At 37.1% G+C, this 24,727-nt stretch overlaps 1 protein-coding gene across 1 annotated transcript in view; it reads left to right on the top strand.

The window, feature by feature from the left end:
• NELL2 (neural EGFL like 2) overlaps window positions 1-24,727 on the top strand; it is a 365,165-nt gene that overhangs the window by 184,235 nt on the left and 156,203 nt on the right. Inside the window, exon 14 of the mRNA XM_032248374.1 lies at window positions 21,197-21,322. Within this exon, the coding sequence (XP_032104265.1) occupies window positions 21,197-21,322 (126 nt within the window). The remainder of the gene's footprint in view (window positions 1-21,196; window positions 21,323-24,727) is intronic.

The raw sequence follows: 24,727 nt of genomic DNA, 5'->3' as shown, positions 1-24,727 counted from the left end.
AAATATATATATTATTTATATATAATACAAATATATATTTACTATGTAACATATATATTATATAATATATAATGTATATTAAATATATATAACATAACATAATATATTATGTAATATATTATTTTATATATTTTATATATATAATGTATTAAATATATATTTAATATATATTTAATATATATGTTATATATATTAAATATATATGTAATATATATATATAAAATATATATATATTTTATTGCACTTTAGGTTCTGGAGTACATGTGCAGAACATGCAGGATTGTTGCATAGGTACATACATGGCAATGTAGTTTCCTGCCTTCATCCCCCCATCACCTATATCTGGCATTTCTCCCCATGTTATCCTTCCCCAACCTCCCTACCCCCTGCTGTCCCTCCCTTATTCCGCCCCCAAAACAGAACCCAGTGTGTGATGCTCACCTCCGTGTCCATGTATTCTCAATGTTCAACACCCGCCTATGAGTGAGAACATGCAGTGTTTGATTTTCTGTTCTTGTGTCAGTTTGCTGAGAATGGTGGTTTCCAGGTTCATACATATCTCTACAAAGAACAGGAACTCATCGTGTTTTGTGGCTGCATAATATTCCATGGTGTATATGTGCCACATTTTCCTTGTCCAGTCTATCATCGATGGGCATTTGGGTTGGTTCCAGGTCTTTGCTATTGTAAACAGTGCCTCAATGAACATATGTCTTTGCATGTGCCTTTATAATAGAACAATTTATAATCCTTTGGATATATACCCAGTAATGGGATTGCTGGGTCAAATGGAATTTCTATTTCTAGTTCCTTGAGGAATTGCCACACTGTCTTCCACAACAGTTGAACTAATTTACACTCCCACCAACAGTGTAAAAGTGTTCTTATTTCTTTTTTTTTTTGGAGGTGTGTGTGTGCATGTGCATGTACATGTTCACTGATGTGTCTCTGCATGTACGAACATAGGGTCTCCAGAGGAGGAATTAGCCCATCAGATAAACGGTGGGTTTCCATCTCAAAGTGTGTCTTTTGCCCAGGCCTGTCTTCATAGTGCTGTTGGGAAGGTGTGGTTGTAGTCCCTTTCTCAAGGAATTCTCTTCCTCTCTAACCTTCCCAGCCTCTCATGTACCCTGGAAGAGCTCTGAGTTCTCAAGCTGGCATTCAGTATGTCTCCCAAATTCTCTTCAGAGCTGGGAGCTGAGGTGTCAGGGTTCCCTGAGATGCGCATTTTTCCCTGAGTGAGCTGTCAATCTGGACAGCTGCCCTTTGCTGACCTCTTTAGCCTCTGCACTGCAGAGATTCATGGAACTCAGCATATCTTTAGAGATGTCTAGCTCCATCCTCACGTTGTGCCGATAGGGAGACTGAGGAAGGGGCAGTGAGATGAAGGGACTTATTCAAGGTCACACAGCAATTTAGAGACAGAGATGGGACTAGAACTTGAGACTCTCAGTCCCCTGACCTGGACACCTTCTACTGCATAGCATGGGCCTCCTTCCTGTGACCCCTGGGCTCCAGCCACAGTGCTGTCTCCTGACCAGAGGACCTGCTTGGGCACTTGCCTGCCTCCTCTTTGAGGCTTTAGTACCTAACAGGCCATGATGCATGCTGCCCCCTGCTTCTTTCTGGAGCAAGCCTGGCTGAATTTCTCCTGCCCTCTGGCCATCCCCAGCCTATGGGACAGAGTCAGAGATTCTGCATTGACCCCCTTATTGCCTTCCTTTGGCTCATGGCCACATCTGCCCATGGAGCTGGCCTGGATTTTCAGCTCCCCTGTGGGGTGGGTCTGTCTACCCTCTAGACTGAGGGCTTCTTGAGGTGTCTCTCAGGATCCTCCTAGCTCTCAGGCCAGGACCTGCAATCTTTTTTTTTTTTTTTTTTCTTAAGTGGGGGCAAGGAGGAGGTAGGCACGGGGTGGGGCTGGGGAGTGCCACAAAGAGAGAAAGAGAAAGGGGGAGAGAGAACAGGAGTCTTGCTCTATTGCCCAGGCTGAAAAGTGTTCTTATTTCTCCACATCCTCTCCAGCATCTGTTGTGGCCAGATTTTTAAACGATTGCCATTCTAACTGGCAGGAAATGATATCTCAATGTGGTTTTGATTTGCATTTCTCTAATGACCAGTGATGATGAGCATTTTTTCCTATGTTTGTTGACCTCATATATGTCTTCTTTTGAAAAGTGTCTGTTTGTGTCCTTCGCCCACTTTTGAATGGGTTTGTTTGTTTTTTTTTTTTTTTTGTAAATCTGTTTTAGTTCTTTGTAGATTCTGGGTATTAGCCCTTTGTCAGATGGGTAGATTGCAAAAACTTTTTCCCATTCTGCTGATTGCCAGTTCACTCTAATGATTGTTTCTTTTGCTCTACAGAAGCTCTGGAGTTTAATTAGATCCCATTTGTCTATTTTGGCTTTTGTTGCCAATGCTTTTGGTGTTTTAGTCATGAAGTCCTTGCCTATGCCTATGTCCTGAATGGTTTTGCCTAGGTTTTCTTCTAGGGTTTAAGTCTTTAATCCATTTGGAGTTAATTTTAGTGTAAGGTGTCAGGAAGGGGTCCAGTTTCTGCTTTCTGAACATGGCTAGGCAGTTTTCCCAACACCATTTATTAAACAGGGAATCCTTTCCCCATTGCTTGTTATTGTGAGGTTTGTCAAAGATCAGATGGTTGCAGATGTGTGGCATTGCCTCCAAGGCCTCTGTTCTGTTCCATTGGTCTATATCTCTGTTTTGGTACCAGTACCATGCTGTTTTGATTACTGTAGCCTTGTAATTTAGTTTGAAGTCAGGTAGCATGATGTCTCTGACTTTGTTCTTTTTGCTTAGATTTGTCCTGGCTATGAAGGCTCTCTTTTGGTTCCATATGAAGCTTAAGGTGGTTTTTTTCCAGTTCTGTGAAGAGGGTCATAGGTAGCTGGATGGGGATAGCATTGAATCTGTAAATTACTTTGGGCAGTATGGCCATTTTCACAATATTGATTCTTTCTAACCATGAGCATGGAATGTTTTTCCATCTGTTTGTGTCCTCTCTTATTTCCTTGAGCAGTGGCTTGTAGTTCTCCTTGAAGAGGTCCTTTACATCCTTTGTTAGTTGTATTCCTAGGTATTTTATTCTCATTGTAGCAATTGTGAATGGCAGTTCGTTCTTGATTTGGCTCTCTTTAAGTCTGTTATGGTTGTATAGGAATGCTTGTGATTTTTGCACATTGATTTTGTATCTTGAGACTTTGCCGAAGTTGCTTATTAGTTTCAGGAGATTTTGGGCGGAGACAATGGGTCTTCTAAATATACAATCATGTCATCTGCCAATAGAGATAATTTGGTTTCTTCCTTTCCTAATTGAATATCCATTATTTCTATTTCTTTCCTGATTGCTCTGGCTAGAACTTCCAATACTACATTGAATAGGAGTGGTAAGAGAGGACATCCTTGTCTAGTAACAGATTTGAAAGGGAATGCTTCCAGGTTTGCCCATTCAGTTTGATATTGGCCATGAGTTTGTCATAAATAGCTTTTATTATTTTGAGATACATTCCATCAATACCTAGTTTATTGAGGGTTTTTTGCATAAAGGGCTGTTGAATTTTGTCGAAGGCCTTCTCTGCATCTATTGAGATAATCAAGTGGTTTTTGTTTTTGGTTCTGTTTATGTGGTGGATTATGTTTATAGACTTGCGTATGTTGAACCAGCCTTGTATCCCTGGGAAGAAGCCTACTTGATCATGATGGATAAGCTCTTTGATGCATTGTTGCAATTGGTTTGCCAGTATTTTATTGAAGATTTTTATATCTATGTTCTTCATGGATATTGGCCAGAAGTTTTCTTTTCTTATTTAGTCTCTGCTGGGTTTTGGTATCATGAAGAAGTTGGTCTCATAGAATGATTTGGGAAGGATTCCCTTTTTTTGGATTGTTTGGAGTAGTTTGAAAAGGAGTGGTACCAGCTCCTCTTTGTATGTCTGGTAGAATTTGGCTGTGAAGCCATCTGGATCTGGGCCTTTTTTGGTCTGTAGGCTATTAATTGCTGCCTCAACTTCAGCCCTTGTTATTGGTCTATTCAGGGTTTCAACTCTTCCTGGTTTAGGCTTGGGAGGGTTCAAGTGTCCAGGAATTTACCCATTTCTTCCAGGTTTACTGGTTTATGTGCATAGAGTTGTTTGTTTAATCTCTGATGGTCGTTTGTATCTCTGTGGAATCAGTGGTAATATCACCTTTATTATTTTTTATTGCATCTATTTGATTTTTCTCTCTTTTCTTTTTTATTAATCTGTCTAGTAGTCTGTCTATTTTGTTGATCTTTTCAAAAAACCAGCTCCTGGATTTATTGATCTTTTTGAAGGGTTTTTTGTGTCTCTATCTCCTTCAGTTCTGCTCTGATCTTCGTTATTTCTTGTCTTCTGCTAGCTTTTGAATTTTTTTTATCTTGCTCCTCTAGCTCTTTCAATTTTGATGATAGGTTGTCAATTTTAGATCTTTCCTTGCTTCTCATGTGGGCATTTATTGCTATTAGTTTTCCTCTAGACACTACTTCAAATGTGTCCCAGAGATTCTGGTATGTTGTGTCTTCATTCTCATTGGTTTCGAAGAACATCTTTATTTCTGCCTTCATTTCATTGTTTATCCAGTCAACATTCAAGAGCCAGTTGTTGCGTTTCCATGAAGTTGTGTGATTCTGAGTTAGTTTTTTAATCCTTAGTTCCTATTTGATTGCACTGTGGTCTGAGAGACTGTTTGTTGTGATTTCTGTTCTTTTGCATTTGCTGAGGTGTGATTTACTTCCAATTATGTGGTCCATTTTAGAGTAGGTGCGATGTGGTACTGAGAACAATGTATATTCTTTGGATTTGGGGTGGAGAGTTCTGTATATGTCTATTAGTTTTACTTGGTCCAGATCTGAGTTCAAGTCCTGGATATCCTTGTTAATTTTCTGTCTCATTGATCTGTCCAATATTGACAATGAAGTGTTAAAGTCTTCCACTATTAATATGTGGAAGTCTAAGTCTCTTTTTAGGTCATTAAGAACTTGCTTTATGTATCTGGGTACTGCTGTATTCAGTGCATATATATTTAGGATCATTAGCTCTTCTTGTTACATTGATCCTTTTACCATTATGTAATGCCCTTCATCGTCTCTCTTGATCTTTGTTGGTTTAGTCTGTTTTATCAGAGACTAGGATTGCAACTCCTGCTTTTTTTTTTGCCCTCCATTTGCTTGGTAGATCTTCCTCCATCCCTTTATTTTGAACCTGTGTGTATCCTTCCATGTGAGACGGGTTTCCTGGATACAGCACACCAATGGGTTTTGACTATCCAATTTGCCAGTCTGTGTCTTTTGATTGGGACATTTATCCAATTTACATTTAAGGTTAATAATGTTATGTGTGAATTTGATCCTGCCATTTTGATGCTAGCTGGTAGTTTTGCCCATTAGTTGATACAGTTTCTTCATTGTGTTGATGCTGTTTACCATTTGGTATGTTTTTGGAGTGGCTGGTACTGGTTGTTTCTTTCTATGGTTAGTGCTTCTTTCAGGAGTTCCTGTAAAGCAGGCCTAGTGGTGATAAAAACTCGGCAATTGCTTATTCATAAAGGATTTTATTTCTCCTTTGCTTATGAAGCCTAGTTTGGCTGGATATGAAATTCTAGGTTGAAAGTTCTTTTCTTTAATAATGTTGAATATTGGCCCCCTCTCTTCTGGCCTGTGGGGTTTCTGCTGAGAGATCCGCTGTGAGTCTGATGGGCTTCCCTTTGTGGGTAACCTGACCTTTCTCTCTGGCTGCCCTTAGCATTTTTCCTTCATTTCAACACTGGTGAATCTGACAATTAATGTGCCTTGGGGTTGCTCTTCTTGAGGAATATCTTTGTGGTGTTCTCTGCATTTCCTGCATTTGAATATTGGCCTGCCTTGCTAGGTTGAGGAAGTTCTCCTGGATCATATCCTGAAGAGTGTTTTCCAGCTTGGGTTCATTCTCTCTGCCACATTCAGGTACACCTATCAAACGTGGTTAGGTCTTTTCACATAATCCCATATTTCTTGGAGGCTTTGTTCATTTCTTCTCACTCTTTTTTCTCTCATCTTGCCTTCTTGTTTTATTTTATTGAGTTGATCTTCAGTCTTTGATATTCTTTCTTCTGCTTGGTCCATTTGACTATTGAAACTTGTGTATACTTTGCAAAGTTCTCGTGTTGTGTTTTTCAGCTCCATTAAGTCATTTATATTATTCTCTAAGCTGTTTATTCTCATTACCATTTTGTCAAACCTTTTTTCAAGGTTTTTAGTTTCCTTGCATTGAGTTAGAGCTTTTAGCTCAGAGAATTTTATTACCTACTTTTTGAAGCATGTTTCTGTCACTTCATCAGACTCATTCTCCATTCAGCCTTGTTCCTTTGCTGGTGAGGAGTTGCGATCCCTTGGAGGAGGAGAGGCGTTCTGGTTTTTGGTGTTTTCATCCTTTTTGCATTGGTTTCTTCCCATCTTTGTGGATTTATCTACTTGTGGTCTTTGTAGTTGGTGACGTTCAGATGGGGTCTCTAAGTGGACGTCCTTTTGTTGATGTTTAAGTTATTTCTTTTTGGTTTTTAGTTTTCCTTCTAATAGTCAGGCCTCTCTGCAATAGGACTGCTGGAGGTCCACTCCAGACCCTGCTTTCCTGGGAATTACCTATGGCAGCTGCAGAATAGTAAGGGTTACTGCCGGTTTCTTCTTCTGCTATCTTCATCCCAGAAGGATACCCACCAGATGTCAGCTTGAGCTGTCCTTTATGAGGTGTCTCTTTGGATATACAGGATTCAGAGAGCTGCTTGAGGAGACAGTCTGTCCCATATAGGAGCTCAAGTGCTGATCTGTGAGTTCCACTGTTCTGTTCAGAGTTGCTGGGCAGGCAGGTTTAAGTCTGCTGCAGCAGAATTCACAAGTGCCTTTCTCCCCAGGTGCTCTATCCTGGGAAGGTGGGGCCTTATTTTTAAGTTCCTGAGGTGCTGCTGCCTTTTTTCAGAGATACCCTGCCCAGCAAGAAGGTAGCCTAATCACAGCCTGCCAGCAGAGGCGTTGCTGAGCTGCTGTGGGCTCTGCCCAGGTGCTGTGTGAACTTCCTTGCAGTTTTGTTTACAGAGGTATAGTTAGAACTGCCTCGGTAATGGTGGTCTGCCTCGGTAATGGTGGTCTGCCTCAGTGATGGCAGACTGCCTTGGTAATGGCAGATTGCCTCGGTAATGACGTACTGCCTCAGTAATGGTGGACTGCCTCAATATTGGTGGACTGCCTCGGTAGTGATGTACTTACTGCCTTGGTAGTGGTGGAGTGCTTTGGTAGTGGTCAAGAATTATGTATTCTGTTAAGAGTAGCAAGAAATCTGATATAATGCCAGAGCTTTCACTCTTCTTGAGGAATGTACCATACAATTTACAATGAATGAAATTACAAAATGAGTAAAGCAAATGTGTGGCCATTATTTTGAGATGTCAAGAAAATCATATGTTTCAGTGTTATCCTTCAGTTATACTTTTAGCTGGATATAGTTTTTAATACATAGAAATTAATATACGGTAAACAAATTCATTAATGCCACTGACTTTAAAACATATGATTGCTGGCAATTCCTTTCAATGTTAGCTTATTTGTAAATGATATTTAAATTTATTCTTTATGGGTATTTCACTGAGCTGCCTACTTAAACTTACAAATTTTGTATTTTAAAAAATATTCTTATGTTTCCAAATGTTACTCTCAAATCTCTTTCCAGAATTGTATTTCTTGGAACTTAGTATTTATCCTGGTTTGTGAATTATTTTATTAATATCTTTGCCAACTTTGCCCAACCAGTATTTCAGAGCTGGTGAGTCAAGACTTAGCAATATCCCATACCAATCTGTATTGTTTTTCAATATGTGGAGTCTTTGCACTTGAGCTGCATGACTTCAGGATTTTATTGGCTGAGAAAGAAGACATTATTGTTTATTAACATACTAATATAATCTTTTTACAGGATATAATCGAGATAAATGTAGCTTTAGAAATATATTATGCTTTAGAAAACAAAATAGCATCAGTGACATCCAAGGTATAATGTAGCATAGCAAGGTGGTATGACAGAACACAGGAAAGAGAGCATCATGCCTGAGTGTTCACTAAGCCTCTGAGCTTAGTCTGGAGATGAGTCCATAGACCAAAAGAAACCATTTTAAACCTGGGGTCTAGAAATGTTGTTCTTGTTATGGCTGCCACTCATTAACTATATAAGCTTGTGCTAGAGGAATCTTCCAAAAACACAGATCTGATTCAATTAAGCACCTCTTAAAACCTTTCCCATTTTATATAAGATGAAGTCCAAATTAATATGGCTCACAAAAGCTTTATGATCCCATCCCTGCCACCTCTTTAATTTGTTTCTGGCTTCTCTGTGCCTCTGTTTCTTCCATTGTAAATTACTGGGGTTAGATGATTTCTAAAGTTCCTCTCAGATCTAAAAATCTATGATTCTGAATAATTGCAAAGTTGGCCTCAGCTTTCAGATAGGATAAAAAGGAATTTATAAATTTATAAATACTAGTTTCTAAAATAGACTAGCTTGAAATATCCTGGGGCTGGAGAAGCTATTCAAGTATAAGAAACACAGTTTACTTTTGCTTTCTAAATTTGGTAGAATATCACTGTATAGCTTACAAAATCCTGGAGGAGAAGAAACCACTGCAGCCACATAGATCGTGTTCCCTTTGTTGGAATTGCAAAGTTTTATGGCTGGTAGTGACTTAAAAATTATCTTTTAATGATGAAATTAAGGTCTGGAGGGATGAAATGCTTGTCAGGTTTGTAATAAATGCAGGTACAGAATGCAGGTACAGAGTTCAGGCTTTTTAAATTTTTTTTTAAATTTTTATTTATTTTTACATTTTTTGTTTAATTAAATCTTACAGAGCCACGTATTCCTAGGCGGTCCCCCATCCAAGCACTAAACAGGCCTGACTCTGCTTAGCTTCTGAGATGAGACAAGATCAGGTGCATTCAGGGTGGTATGGCTCTAAGTGAGTTTAGGCTTCTTTAAGTTCACTCCATTTTTCCTTCACCGTGCAAGACTGTTTCACCAGAATGACTTGTGTTTGTTATTCATACAAAAGCCCATGTCTAAGTAAATTCTCAGGCAGTGTGCTAGGAAGACAATGTATTCACTCTGCCATGTTGAGCTTCAGATCAGACCATTGTGAATGTAGATACTTTCATTTTTCTCCTTTTAAAGGGAAAGCCATAAAAAGATTCATTGATTCATTCAACAGATATTTATTCAGGGCCAGCCTTTGTTGTGGACAAGCTCTCTATCCTCTTGAATCTTATATTGGAATGGACATAGCTAGCCGATCTATTAACAAAAACGTAATAGAATTCTTTCAGATACCAACTAAGGTACCATATGAAGAAATTGAGACAGCGAAGATTACTTTAGATGTAGTAACCACTTAAGACTTGGCCTTTTATTAATTCATAAAAGATCTTGTTACCTTGAATGCACTTCTTACCAACTCCTCAATTATGTCATTTTACCAACTCCAATGAGAAACATCTAAACCTCCTCCACACCCCTTTCTTCCAAATGGTTTAATGTTTTCATATCACTACAAAGAAGGTCCCTCCCTCATATATGTTGGTCATTTAAATACATTCACATTATGTCTCCTTTCCCATAATTGTATTTACATTGTTTTCCTGCACAAATTCCAATTAAATGGATTATTGTTCCTGAACATTTCATGTTTTTGCTCCTTCTGCAGCAAAATAACATGAGGTCCTATATTATAAGTGAAGTAGATTTCTTCAAAATTCACCTCAATCCCTGCCACATCATTATATTTTCCCTGGATATGTCTACTCGTAGTCATCAACCTTTCTCTGAATATCACTGAATATCAGTCTCTGTAGGATTTGTATGTGTATGTGTGTGGGTTTTTTGGGCACTTACAATATAGGATCTCATGTTATTTATGTAAATGTGTCCTGGCTTTTTAATTTCACTATCAACTTCTCAAGTTGGGAGGAGGCGTCAGAATCAGAAAATTATTTGTATCACCATATATAAATTCCCAAATGCATTCTGCATTAATAGGTTCTCAGGACAAATAAGCACTATGTTTAAAAAAAAAAATTCTGTTGCTCCCTATTCAATGCACAATATATATGTTTGTTATATAGTACACATCACTTTATAACATTATCATATATATATTATTTTCTCTTGTATTATCACCTAATACAGTACCTGGAACATAGTGCCTGTCCACTATATATTTGTTGAACAAATGGATGAAGTTTTTTTTTTTTTTTTTTTTTTTAAACAAGTATCTCAGAGCTTACAATTAGCTAATGTACATTATGAGTGTTTAGGAGGCAGCTAGGAAGAACTATGATAATATAGTGACCTTGAAACTTATTTGATCATGTAATATTTTGTTTTTAAGGTACCATGAACCTCTATTCAAGATACTGCTTTTAAACAATGCTGCTTGTGAAATGCTGGCTTCAAATGTAGAAGGCAGCTGATTGGATGACAGTGATGATGATCATCATTATCTATTTCCTGGATTGTAAGCTTTTTTAAGGCAGGGTCTATCCCTTAACTCTAATAAATTTTGGATGGTATGTGAAGGGCCATGTGGTCCAATGGGACACTCTTTGTTTGATTCTCTACAGCATAACCAGATCATGTCAGAATATTTCTACTGGCAGCCTAATCCAAACCTGTGCAGCTCTTTCTGCTTAGCCCAAAGTTATAATGAGGCAAAGCCTATCCCTAATACTATCCACTCATCATTGTGCTTCTACCCCATAGGGACATCAGAAAATTCAATAAAATGCCTTTGTACATAGAAGATACTCAATGAATGTGTAGAGAATTAAAACTGAATTGTGAGAATTTGACTTATATTAGGTTTTTGAGTTGGGATTTGGAACTAAAATACACCCTGGACTAAATTTGACATGATTTTCCACCAGATTACTTTTTAGTCATGCCATTTTTATGCCTGTGAATATCCATACGTGTAAATGGAAATGACATTTATGTAACTTTGCAATTTCAGTACATAAATGCAACTCTTTGGGAAATTCTTCCTCTGAAGAGAGGGCATGAGAAATCAAAAAAGGCAAGTGGCAGTTAGATCTACAGTGTTATGGTGGTGTTTTCTGCTATTTTTACTTTCTTCTGTCTCACAACAGCGCTCCAAGTAATAGGCTGATACTTGAGATCTCTTGGTCATGAATCTTATATGTCTATGGGATCCAAATCATTGAGTTCTTAAAAGGTTTTATATTCAATAGTCTTTTTGTTTTTGCTTCATGATCCTACATGAAGTTTTCTCTGGCCATACGATAGCTTAAAAGGGAAACATCTATAAAAGAAGATTGGACAGGCCATTGTGTCCTAAACCTATGGGATGTAGACCCAACACTGAACAATTTTTAGAAGGCCAATTTACTCTTGCACAATTTTCTCTATTTATGTTTATAAATCAAATTATCCACCATTGTGGCTGTAAATAGGGCCACGTGAACAGAAATAATCCTAATTCACTGCCTCTGTTCCCCACCTCTCACTGAACTTCAGTGCCATCAAAATTCCCATCTTTTAAGTACTCTTGGGAGTGATCTGGGCTGTTTCACACATACTTATGAGTTCAATTAACCAGATTTGGTAGCTACTCCTGCTGGTTCTGGTACCAGGGACTGGTACTATTTCACTGTCCCGGGGTTGGGGACCCCTGTTCTATGGGATATGGTTTTGTCTTTGGAGAGAGTTATGGTGCCTGATGTAATTAATGTTTTCTCCAGCTGGGACTCACTGTCCTCCTCTAGAGACTGAAGCTGCTTTCCTATCTGTACCAGTAACTGTGGCCTTTAACCAGGAACACTCTTGTTTGAGGAAGGAAATGCCACCGTGTAATCAAAATAATTGCTCTGTCTGATAACCAAGGTGTTTTCACTGACTTGTTTCATATAATTGGCTCTTTTATCCCCACAGGTAAATTGCTCATGCCTTTGTACACATGGAGTTCTTGATGGCATCCTTTCTAACTCACAAGCTTAAGCCCGGGGGACTCCTGCTATGGCTCTCAGATGGTCTAGGTTCAAGCCATCCATTGATTGAGCTCAGCACATTAATAATCCCATGTGATTCTAGCTATGATCTTAAAACCCTAGATAATGAGGTTTTACTATATTTCTCTAAGTTCCTTGTAGCTTGATTTTTAGGCTGCAATTGAATGTGATACTTTCCTTGAAGACCAGTGTAAATATTTAGAAGTAGCAAGATATCATGAGAAAACATATTATCCTGGAAGTCAGAAAATCTGAGAGCCATTGTTTTTTTTCTTTTCTTGCTGCAAACCTACACATGCTACACATGTATTGAGAGCCATTCCTAAATCTTCATTAACTAGCTTTGAAGTATTTATTCATTTTTTTATGTAGCATTTATTGACCCCATAATGTTCTGGATACTTTACAAGTTATTGCAGATACAGAAATGAGTGATACACTCAGTGATTCTTTACATTCAGCTGGCTATAAATACGTGGATTTATTTCTTAGTTCTCTATTATGTTCCATTGGTCTGTCTGTTTTTATACCAATACTATGTTATTTGGGTTACTATAGCTTTGTTATATATTTTGAAGTTAGATAGCATGACTCCAGCTTTATTCTTTTCACCTATTTGGGGTCTTTTGTAGTTCCATATACATGTTAGGATTTTTTTTCTTTTTTTGTGAAAAGTGTCATTGGTATTTTGATGGAAATTACATTGAAATTGTAGATTGCTTTAGGTGGTATAATCATTTTAACAATATTAGTTCTTCTGATTCATGTATATGGGATCATTTCTCATTTGTTCATGTCATCTTGAATTCTTTCATCAGTGTTTAGTAGTTTTTAGTAGTAGAAGTCTTTCACCTCCATGGTTAAATTTATTCTTTGGTTAAATGTACTTGTATGTATTTTATGGGTTTTTTTTTGTTTTTTTTTTGTGGCTATTGTGAATGGGATTGCTTTTTTTTGTTTCTATTTTCAGGATTTTGTTATTGGTTCATAGAAATGCCACTTTTTTTTTTTTTTTTTTTGATGTTGATTTTGCATCCTGCAACTTTACTGAATCCATATATCAGTTCTAAGAGTTTTTGGTTGAGGCTTTTGTTTTTCCTATGTATAAGATCACATTATCTGTAAAGAGGAACAATTTGATTTCCTCTTTTTCAGTTTGGATGCATTTTATTTCTTTCATTTGCTTTATTGCCTTGGCTAGGACTTCCAATACTATGCTGAATAATAGTGGTATAAGTGGGCATTTTTGTTTTGTCCCAATTATTAGAGAGAAGGCTTTAAGCTTTTCTTCATTCAGTATGATGTTTGCTGTGGGTTTGTCATAATTAATTTGTTGAATTTTTATCATGAAGGGATGTTTACTTTTATCAAATTCTTTTTTGGGGTCTATTGAAATGATTATATGGTTTTTATCCTTGATTCTGTTGATACAATGTATTAAATTTATTGATTCACATACATTGAACCATCCTTGCCTCTCTAGAATAAATCTCACTTGATCACAGAATACTTTTTGATGTATTTGTCAGATTCAGTTTACTAGTATTTTGATGAGATTGCTTTTGTGTCTATGTTAATCAGAGATCATGGCCTCTAGTTTTGTTGTTGGTTGTTTGTCCTTATCTGGTTTGGTATGAGGGTAATGGTAGCTTTGTAGAATCAGTTAGGAAGAATTTCTGCCTCTTCAATTTTTTGAAATAGTTTCAGAAGAATTTTTGTTAGTTCTTCTCTATAAGCTTAGTGTAATTAAGCAGTAAAGCCATTTGGTCTTTGGCTTTTCTTTGTTGGGAGACTTTTTATTTCTGATCTAGTCTTGTTACTTGCTATTGATCTGTTCAGGTATTTTATTTCTTTCTGGTTCTGTCTTGGTAGCTTGTATGTGTCCAGGAATGTATCCACTTCCTCTAAGTTTTTAAATTTATTAACATACAGCCATTCATAATAGTCTTTTATGATCCTTTGTATTTCTGTAGTGTCAGTTATATTGTCTTCATTTTTGTTTATTTGGGCTTCTCTCTTTTATTTTTTGTTATTCTATATAGCAGTTTCTTTTTAAAAAGTCAGCATTTCATTTTTGTTAATTCTTTGTATTGTCTGATAGTCTCTGTTTTGTTTATTTCTGCTCTGATCTTTGTCATTTCTTTTCTTTTACAAATTTGGGTTTTGTTTGTTCTCACTTTTCCAGTTTTTTGAGATGCATTGCTATATTGTTTATTTGAAATATTTCTGCTATTTTGATGTAGGCATTTGTTGTAGGGAAATACTATACATTTCCCTCTTAGCGCTGCTTTTACAGTATCCCATAGGTTGTGCTGTATTGTGCTTTCATTTTCATTTGTTTAAAGAAAACTTTTTATTTCTTCATAATTTCTATATTGACCCAGTGGTTGCTGAGGAACACATTGCTTAATTTCCATGTATTTGTGCAATTTCCAGAATTTCTGTTGTTTTTGATTTCTAGTTTTATTCCATTGTGTTCTGAGAAGACACTTGGTATGGTTTCAATTTTTAAAAATTTTTGAGACTTGTTTTGTGGCCTTACATGTATTCTGTCTTGGAGAACCCTCTATGTGTTGATGAGAGGAATGTGTATTCTGCAACCATTGAGTTAAATTTTCTATAAATGTTAACCCCATGTAGTATGTGTTGCAGATTAAGTCTGATTTTTCTTTGTTGATTTTTTTGTCTCAGTGATCTGCCCAGCGCTAAAACTGGGGTATTGAAGTTTACAGCTATTATTATATTGGGGTCTAGCTCTCTCTTTAGCTAGAATAATATTTCTTTATGTAACTGGGTGCTCTGGTGTTGGGTATATATACAATTATAATTGTTATATCTTCCTGCTGAATTATAACATCATCATCTTTATTGACCTACTTTGTCCCTTTTTATGTTTTTTAACTTGAAATCCATTTCTGATATAAGCATAGCTACTCCTTCACACTTTTGGTTTTCATTTGCATGGATTTTACTTTTAATCCCTTCTCTTTTAGTCTGTGTGTGTCTTTATAGATGAAATGGGTTTCTTGTACTTGCATCTTGGTTTTTAGTACATTCAACTATTTTGTATCTTTTAATTGATGAATTTAAGCCATTTACTTTCAAAGTTTTTATTAGTAGGTGGGGAATTTTGTCATTTAGCTAATTATTTTCTTATTGTTTTATATATTCTCTCTTCCTCTTTGTTTACTTTACAATTTGATGAGTTTTTTATAGTGATAATATTTGACTCCTTTCTCTTGCTTATTTGTATATCTGCTCTACAGTGAGTTTTATACTTTCCTGTGTTTTCATGATGGCGGATATCTTTCTTTCACTTCCAGATATAGGATTACCTTAAATATTTTTTTGTCGGGCTGGTATAATGATGATTAATTCTTTCATCATTTTCTCATCTGAGAAAGAATTTCTTTTCCCTTCATTTTTGATGGATAGCTTTTTGGGGTGTAGTATTTGTGACTACCAGTTGTTGTTTTTTCTTTCAGCACTTAGAATACATCACCCCATTCTCTCCTGGCCTCTAATTTTCTGCTGAGAAAGGTAGTCTGATAAGGATTCTCTTATATGTGACTTGATGGTTTGTTCCTGCTGTTTGTCTTTGACTTTTGACAGTTTTACTATAAAGTGCCTTGAATAAGACCTTGTTGAATTGAAGCTGTCTGGGAATCTTTGAGCTTCATGTATCCGGATGTTTATAACTTGCAAGAGTTGGGAATCTTTCAGCTTTTGTTTTGTTAAATAAGTTTTTGATGAGTTTGTTCATCTCTTCTCCTTCTGGAACTCCCAAAATTTAAATTTTACTTATTATATAGTTTATATAATATATATGAACTATATGCCACCGAGGCTTTCTTTATTTCATTTTATTATTCTTTTTTTTTTTTTCTTTTTCTTTTTGGTCTGACTGGGTTATTTCAAAAGCCCTGTCTTTAAGTTCAGAAATTCTTTCTTCTGCTGCTTGAGCTAGTCTATTGTTGAAGCTCTCTATTATATTTTTTATTTTATTCATTCAATTATTCCTGTCTAGGATTTCTGTTTGTTTCTTTTTATGGCATTTATTTCTGTTGAATTTCTTATTCAGATAATAACTTGTTTTCCTGATTTCTATCTGTGTTTTCTTGTATTTCAATGAATTTCTCTAATGTCATTTTTTGAATTCCTTTTTAGACATTTTATAGATTTCCTTTGCTTTGAGATCTGTTACTTGATAATTATGATATTCCTTTGGGGACGTCATATTTCTTTGTTTTTTCATGTTTCTTGTGTATATATGTTGATATCTGTGCATATGGTGTAACAGTCTCTTCCAATTTTATAGATTGGCTTTAGTAGAGAAAGACTTTTTTTCTATAGATGTGTCTACATTGTTGATTTAGTAAGGTGCTTTTGCTTTGATTCTGGGTAGGCACAATAGTGCAGTCTCTGTATGATATATTGGGCTATAATCAGTGTCATTGGTATCTATGAGTTCCTCAGTGACTTAGGCTGTGATTGTTAGAGGAGGCTTTGGCGATGCTTTGCTGGGAATGGGAATTTTAGGCAGGCTGGTCCCTGGGCACCAGTGGTGGCATTGGTGGGCTGGGTGTGGCTAGTTGTTGGGCCCTTAGTTGCACAGGGGCATCACCAATGGCAGATATGGGTGGGTCTGTTCTTAGGCTTCTGGGCAGTGTGCTCAGGTCCTGGTAGTGACAGTGGTGGGCCAACTGAGTGAGTCCTTGATCACTCGGGCAGCATTTGTGACACTGATGGTGGCACTAGTGGCAGTTTCTAACCCTTAGGTCTCTGAGCCACATGCCCAAGCATTAGTGGTAGTGGCAATGAGATGGGCAGGCTGGTTTCTGGGTTCCCCAAGAGTTACATGTGAGTACTGATGGCAGGTGGGGAAGGCCTGTCCTCAATACCCTGGATAGCGTGCATATATACTGTGGCAGCAGGCAGGCTGGACCTATCACCAGGCTCCTGGCCAGCCCAAGTGGGCATTGTGGGATGATCTGCAGATTCGTGATAGTGAGCATGGGCGCCAGCAGTGGTTGCAGCAGATGAGACAGGTCTCTCAAGCACCATGATGGTGCATCTGGGCCTTGGCTATGGTGGGTAGGATAGGTAAATCTTGAGGTCCTTGGAGAGCACATTTGCGTGCTGGTGGCAGGGGCAGTGGGTGGGGAAAGCCTGTTCTCAGACCCCAGGAGGGCACATGGCCAGTCCCAAGGTCTCCGCAAAGGCATGTACAGGTACAGGGTAGCCCTGCTGCTAGAGATGGCAGGATTGTTGTCATTGGCAGTGACCCTGGGCATTCGGCTCTCCATTTCTGGGGAGGGTATGCTTTGGCTTTCTTTGTCCCAGGGGCAGCTTCCTCAGTGTGCTGCACCATCCATTCCCCAGTGTGTAGGACATTGTATGGACTAGAGTGCTGGGGACCTGGTTGCACTGCTGGGTCCAGTTGGTATTATGGCATTATAGCCCTCTGGATGGACATGAAGGGATGGCAATGGTGCTCCAGATATGTAGAAAAGCAGAGCCTTTTGGGCCTCAGGGCAGGGTATCATCTTTTGAGGGATGGACTCTCAAAATGGCACCATGCTATAGTTGCTTGGGTCTCAGAGAGTTTGGCAGGACCCTGCGTGAACTACCTCTCTGGAACAATGCCATCCTATGGATTCTAGGCACCTTCCTGTACTAGGCTCAGGGTCTCACTTGCAGCTAGGATTATATGAGTCTGTGGTGGGAATGTGGACCTCTGTGAATCTTTCACTTACCTTTTCCCCACAATAGATAGTTCCTCCTGGCTTTCATGGGTAACCTCCCCCATATAGGTACCGAGGAAGGAGAGCAAAGCAGAATCCTGGCACAATTAAGTCCCGAAGAATATCTCAGTTTATTGTGTTACTACTCAGTTGTTACTTAGTTATTTCCCTTTATATAATCTTCTATATATAATCATATATTAGTTCTTAGAATGCGTGCCTAAAGAATATCTTACCACTCAGTTATTTCCATATATATAATATATATATATATACACACATATATATACACATATATAAAACTATATCTTAGTTCATAATCGGAGGAATGCCTAGAGTAGACACAGTACAGAGCATGAATTAAGGAATAAGCAGCTTATAGTCAGAGGAATGTCTGGAGCAGACACAGTGCAGAGCATGATTTAAGGGAAAACAGTTATACCTGGACAAGAACCCATGGCCCCAGCGGCAGCATTCAGTATCGTAAAGATACTCGTTGTATGGCAGGCTTGGAGCAAGACCCATTCCTCCTGATAAAGGAGTTGTAGGACCTTGCTCCAGTTCTTGTGGAGGGCTGCCCTCAGACTGGTAATCCCTCAAGCATCCGAGGGCTCAAAACCCCTCCAGATAATCGCACCTTGGTGACTGTGAACTTTATCAGCTCTTGTTACTGTGCTGCTCAAAAAGCATTCCCCTGTAGAGCTCATTGGAATCTGCCAGCAGGTGGCAGTAACCATGACAGTTCTGTCATGGCTGTGTGACTTAAAGCATTCTCTTATAAATGTTAGAAGTAGCTTGCCCATAGATAGAGGTATTGCACACTGCACAATCTTCACTGCACACAGCCTACCTCCATACCTCAGTGACCTAATGGGGGTGGATCATTTACTGCACACAGCCCTTGCCTTGTTGACCTAATGGGAATGGACCCCTTGCTGTGTACTGTCCACTTCCTAGCCTAGGTGACCTAATGGGGGTGGACCCCTTGTTTCATTGCTCAAAACCCTATCACTATCCTTAAAGATGATTTCACTCACTGCCCTGCCCCCTAACCTATACGCAATAAATACACACGCTTCTGGACATTCGGGGCCTCGCCTGACTCCGCTCATAGGTGGCGTGGCTCCTCAAGCCCAGCTGTGTTTTCCTTTTACTTCTGTGTACTGTCTCTTTATTTCTCGGATCCTGCACCTCAGCATAGCATAAGGGACACCCATGACCCTGTGGGGCCCTCAGCTCTACAGCTTTGAGCTGATATCACCTGGGCCAACTGCTTCACTTCTCTCTCCCGTGCATCAGAGGTGCTCTGACACTTTCCTGCTGAATTTCAGAGTTCTCTGATAGAAACTCAGTTAGGTATGTGTTAGATACCACAGCTGGACATGTGGTTATGTACTCGCTATTATGATCTTTGTGGAGGAGATGAGTACCTCTAGTACTCACCTAGTAAGACTAGCAGGCTCCTCTAGTAAGCATCTTGAATCCCAACCCCACTCAGTGGTGATTGTTAACCTTGGTTATGCATTAGGTCAGGAGTCCTCAATTTATGACCTGTGAGCTAAATCCGTCTCACCATCCATTTTTGTAAGTGAAATTTTACTGAAACACTGCCAAATTATTCAAACACTAGACATCCAAAGCCTAGAAAATTTATGATCTGTCTCTTTACGGAAGTTTTTTTGTTGACCGCTGTATTACATTCATATGGTTAAGTTTTTTTAAAAAAAAAGTCGTTGCATATGTTTCACCACAAACAATTAAATTAGAATTTGGAGTGGGGTTTTCGGAGTTGGCCCAAGAACTAGTTTTGTTTGTTTGTTTGTTTTAAAGCATCCCAGATGAATATGATGGGCGGACAAAGTTAAGAAACATTAATAGATAATTTATACTGGGAGAAGTAAGTTTATAAAAATTAGTAAAAATACAATTGATACATTTATAATGGAGACATTTACAAAGTCTAGGGGGATCATGGCATTGGGAGTATTTTAGTTCATTAGGGAAGTTTTTGTAGGAGGGACATTTAAAGATTCTTGAAGGATGAATCTACTGGTAAACAAGATCCACTGGAATCATATCAGGGAGAGAAGGAGTAGCAGTTATAAGTAAAGAGAACAGCATATATACAGGATAATAGGTAAAAGAGCAGGTAGGTTAGAAACTGTGTGGCCAGAACATTGAGAGGGGAGAAGAAAGTGAAGTCATCAGATGTGAAATTGGAAAAGTAGGGACCAAACCAGGAAAGGTTTTGTAGGTTCAGATAACAGGTTTAGAATATTATGTTGTCCATGGAATTGAATAGAAAATTGAGTTTTTCTAGGACTCAGTTTTTCCCTCTGTAAAATAGATAGCTCAGATGAATAAGAATCCTACAGTTCTAAAATATACGTTCCTGAGATTATGTCAATTATTTCTTTTGGCATTCTCAGTACTGGGAACATAGTTTGGTTTACACAAATGACATGGCCCCTGTAGTTGTGTGTCATTTAGCCGTCTCTCTTTATAGTTGATCCATTTCTGTTAATAGTATAAAGAAAGCAGACTTCCAGATGGGAAATTCATTGTCTGGACAATGGATTAAGGCCTTTAATAAAGACTATTACATAATGATAAAATACCTTTAAAATGCTTTATGCTCTATGCAGAGAGATGCTATTAAATGAGGACAATTTCACTGTGAAAATTCAGATTCTTCACAATTAGTAGCAGTGATTCTTATGAGTTAGCATCTAGAAGTAATTGTACATACTCATAACTTGGTGTGTGACTTACCATGTAAGATCTTCAATATATTATCTTATTTTACCGTTTTGTAACTTTCAGCTATATCAGGCCTCTGTTATAATTTTATCTGTGTTTAGACGCTTACTGGAATAGCTATTTGCCTACTTTTATCTCTAATAAGCTCATGCAATTGGCTTCATATCTTTAAGTAAGGTTATTACAATTCTGGTTAATACCAAACACTTTATTTACCTCTTTCAGGGTCTCCTCAAGTGTACAGAATAGCTGGTGAATCAAACAATAATATGTGGCAGGCTCAGTGATTGAAGATTATAGGATACTAAGGCAGCCCCATCTTTGCATTCTGATTCATTTTATCAAGCATAGATAGTTGAATGCACTGAAAATTTCAAAATATATTTAGATCATGCAAGTTAAAATAGACAGACTTCTTCAAAACTCCAAGAAGAGCTGTTGGAAAAAACTCATGATTTTTGTCATTTGAACATTAAACACTCCTAGCAAAGGAGATATTGTGCATGCTTATTTGAAATGCTATTCAAAGTAAATATTTTCCTCTCTCTACCAAGGAAAATTATAGAGGAGCTCCAGAATATTGTCACTGTTGACCTCTTTGTCCTGTTTTTCTTCACAGACATTGATGAGTGTGCTGAAGGGCGCCATTACTGTCGTGAAAATACGATGTGTGTCAACACCCCAGGTTCTTTTATGTGCATCTGCAAAACTGGATACATCAGAATTGATGATTATTCATGTACAGGTAAATGGTGGTTATTTATGACATAAAATCTTTTTATATCTTAAGTTTACTTTTAAAAATTTCCTTGACTCTCATTTTTTGATAAGTATACCATAAAGACAACAAAACATGAGCAAAATCATATGTACTTGATTTGGTAGTTATTTCTTAATCTGTTTTAAAGAAAAAAAAATGCCAGCTTGCTCTGTATAAATATATACTCTGATTTGAAAGATAAAAATCCTAAAAATTCAGTATTATACTACATTTATACTTAGTATTTATGCTCAAAACTTGTGTGAAATGGTATGGTCAATCTGAGAAACAACCCTAAATGATATGTGATACTAGATTTTAGAATAGAGGAATAATAATGTAAATAATGTGATTTTTTTTTTTGCGGAAATAGATTTTTAGAGTCCTAAAGATAATTGAGCTTCTTCACACATCTGAGAAGTACAATTAAGGACTACATAAAGAAGTGTTCCATATTTTTGTTGTATTAAATGCCATTCTTTCAGTATCATCCAGAGACTTGTTAGGGATATTGTATTAGTAATATCTGAAGTTAGTTGGTCCTGGCTTGCGGTAATGCAGCATATTCCCTTTATTCTATAGCTTTCTACCTGTAGAATATGAGAAAACAAAACAAAACATGGTGCTAGAAGAGTAGCTTGAACACTATGGGATTTGGGGAAATGTGAGTGTGAACAGAACATTTCTTTCCATCTGTATATTTTTAAATAGAAGAAACAAAAATAACGTATTTTAGAAAAACAGAATCATAAAACTGGAGAGCACCCAAAAATGTTTTTCTTGTCAACTATTTCTCTACCTCCAACTTTATGATCTTTATTAGATGTATGTGTAAACAAAACCTAGGTGTTTCCAGGGAAAAAGACTCCATAATCCTTCCTAGTAAAAATATGAACCTATAAAGAAGTATCACTTTGTCTTTGTTTTAGATGTCCATTTCTAAGTCTTCATTATAGTGTCCATACTGTGTGCCAGTTGATAGCCTATTTATCAGAGCACAGGGAAGGATCTTCCTCTAAATTCACATATAGTATTTATAAAAACAAAACGATGATATTCAAAAATAATGAGAAGTGACTTCCCAATTTATGGAAAATAACTGAAGATACCCTGAAGGTAGAAGATATTTAATATAAAAATACTGATGGATTATTAATTCTTATCTTTTTTGTTCATCCTAAACATTTCCAAATTATGGAAGTAATTCTCCATTTTTTAGACAAAATTTAAGTACATTGAGTGGAAAAGTATCTTGAAGGAGGACTACAGAGATGCTTTTCAGCATAAAAAGAATATAAAAGAACAAATTATAATCAATAAATGGCAAATGAAATATATCGTTTACTATAATAATATCAATAAATCTGAATTTCCATTTAGTCTTTAACAAGAAAACTAAGATAAAACTGCTGCATCTTAGAATGCATATATTTCAAGGTGTGTTTATTAAAAACGAGTGCTAGCAATTTCGGGGGAGTCCACTGATTGATTCTTTGGTATTATAGACTTGAAAAGCTTTGTGCATTTTTATATTTCCTAATGATTCTCTTTGTTTTTCTTATATTCTTAGAGTACTATCAGAAATTTTAAGTAAAAGGACATGGCACATAATTTGGCTTACTGTTGAGTAAGGAGTGTTTCTGTAGGGCAGGATATTTTTAAGAGATTCATTTCCGTTCTGAGTCTATTGGATATAAATCCAAGGAATAGTTTAGCTTTCATACATTTACAGAGAACCTTCTGCTTTGGCTTCACCTCTTCCAGTACACTTTCTTTCCACATAAAATCCTACAAATTAATGTTGGTTTTTGACTACTGGGGAGGAATTTTCCCTTACCATTTCAAAGTATCTAATAATATAAATGAACTATGTCTTTGTAGGAATGGGGAGGGAGTAGAAAATCATTTTAAGAAGACCTGTTCAGACCATGATTTTTGTGCCTAAGGAACCAGAGCCAAGAATCTCAGGATCTGGCAGATGATAAAATGTATTTCTTTAATAAGTCACTAGCATTTTCAACTAACACCACTATTTCTATGCCACCACTTAAAGAGGAGAAACTTTCTTGCCCTTAAATTTCCTCTCTATTATGACTAGGTCTATGAACACAAAAGTAGCATTTTTTTTTTTTTTTTTTTGGAGAATATAAATCGATTTTATTTTTAGTCCAGAGTCAGGTGAATACTGCCAAAACTTTTTTGTTTTTAATGTTAGGCCATAGAGGGTCAACACATATTCCAGTTTCCTGTAAAGAAAATACATGTTTACATTTATGTCCTTGGACTGGTTCCCCTGCACTTTGATGTTAGGGTCTGTACAAAAGACTTAAAGAAATTACTCCGCTGATGGGACTTTGCCTTGTAGCCAAAAGCTTCTAAGCTCTTCCTTTTTGAGAGCTTCCATAAGACCAGAGTAGGACTTTATTTATCTTATAAAAGATCGAGATTTATTTTTTCTAAATTTTAGTAACAGACACCCATATCCTTGTAGTAGAAGACATTGCAGAATGAATGTCAAGCCCTCACTGCAGAGCCCAGTCCCTGATGTTTGTGAGTGAGCTCCTGGAATTTCATCTTTGTTTTGCTTCTGTGTATCCCTGTCACTCTTTCCTGTTAAAGAGCCTTGGCTAACAGAACAACAGATACTCCCCGCAGACTCTCAAAGTAGCTTATCCCAAGTGGAAATTAATCATAGAAATTCTAATTTAAAGAAGATTCCAAGAGCAATACACATTATTAATAACCAAGAACTTTGATCAATAAAGAAGCCTTTTTTTTTTTTTTTTTTTTGCTTTCTTTTTTTTAACCTAATAACTCTGGCATATGAATCACATCTGCAAGTTGATCAAATTGCATGTTTTTTTTTTTTCCCAGTTTCAGATGATTTGAGTTAGATTTTCCTCATGATCATAAAATTTTGGAGGTGGAAGAATTATTAAAGATAATATGGTTCAATCCCTTAAATTTCACAAATGAAGAAACTGAGGCTGAGAGAGATTAATTCCTTTATCCATAGTTAAACATCTAGTGAGAGGCAAAAGGGGCTGATATATGATCCTCTTTATTACAACTCTTATACTATTCATCATTTGTCTAATTAGCAGCCATACAAAAATAAAGGGAAATGATTCATATTTTATGTAGAAATATACTATTCAATATGTAATGTTCAGTATTTAAACTGCTGTCTTTATAGGTTATTTAGTTAATTAGCTTCAACTCCAAGAGAAATTTTTACCCTACAGATCTTATAATAATGATCCTAAATCAGAAGTTAGTGGAATAAATATGAATCACCATTTTCTGGGCCCCTGACTCTATTCCTAACTTGTAAAAATGACTCCGTTGCACCATTTGCACAAATGATGCATTTGTGTTTGCTCTTCTAAA

The sequence above is a fragment of the Sapajus apella genome, unplaced genomic scaffold, assembly GCF_009761245.1.
Source record: "Sapajus apella isolate SASKATOON/1434 unplaced genomic scaffold, GSC_monkey_1.0 scaffold66, whole genome shotgun sequence".
NCBI classification, from domain to species: domain Eukaryota; kingdom Metazoa; phylum Chordata; class Mammalia; order Primates; family Cebidae; genus Sapajus; species Sapajus apella.
Note: the sequence above shows the minus strand (reverse complement) of the source record. Positions and strands in the feature narration are given on the sequence as shown.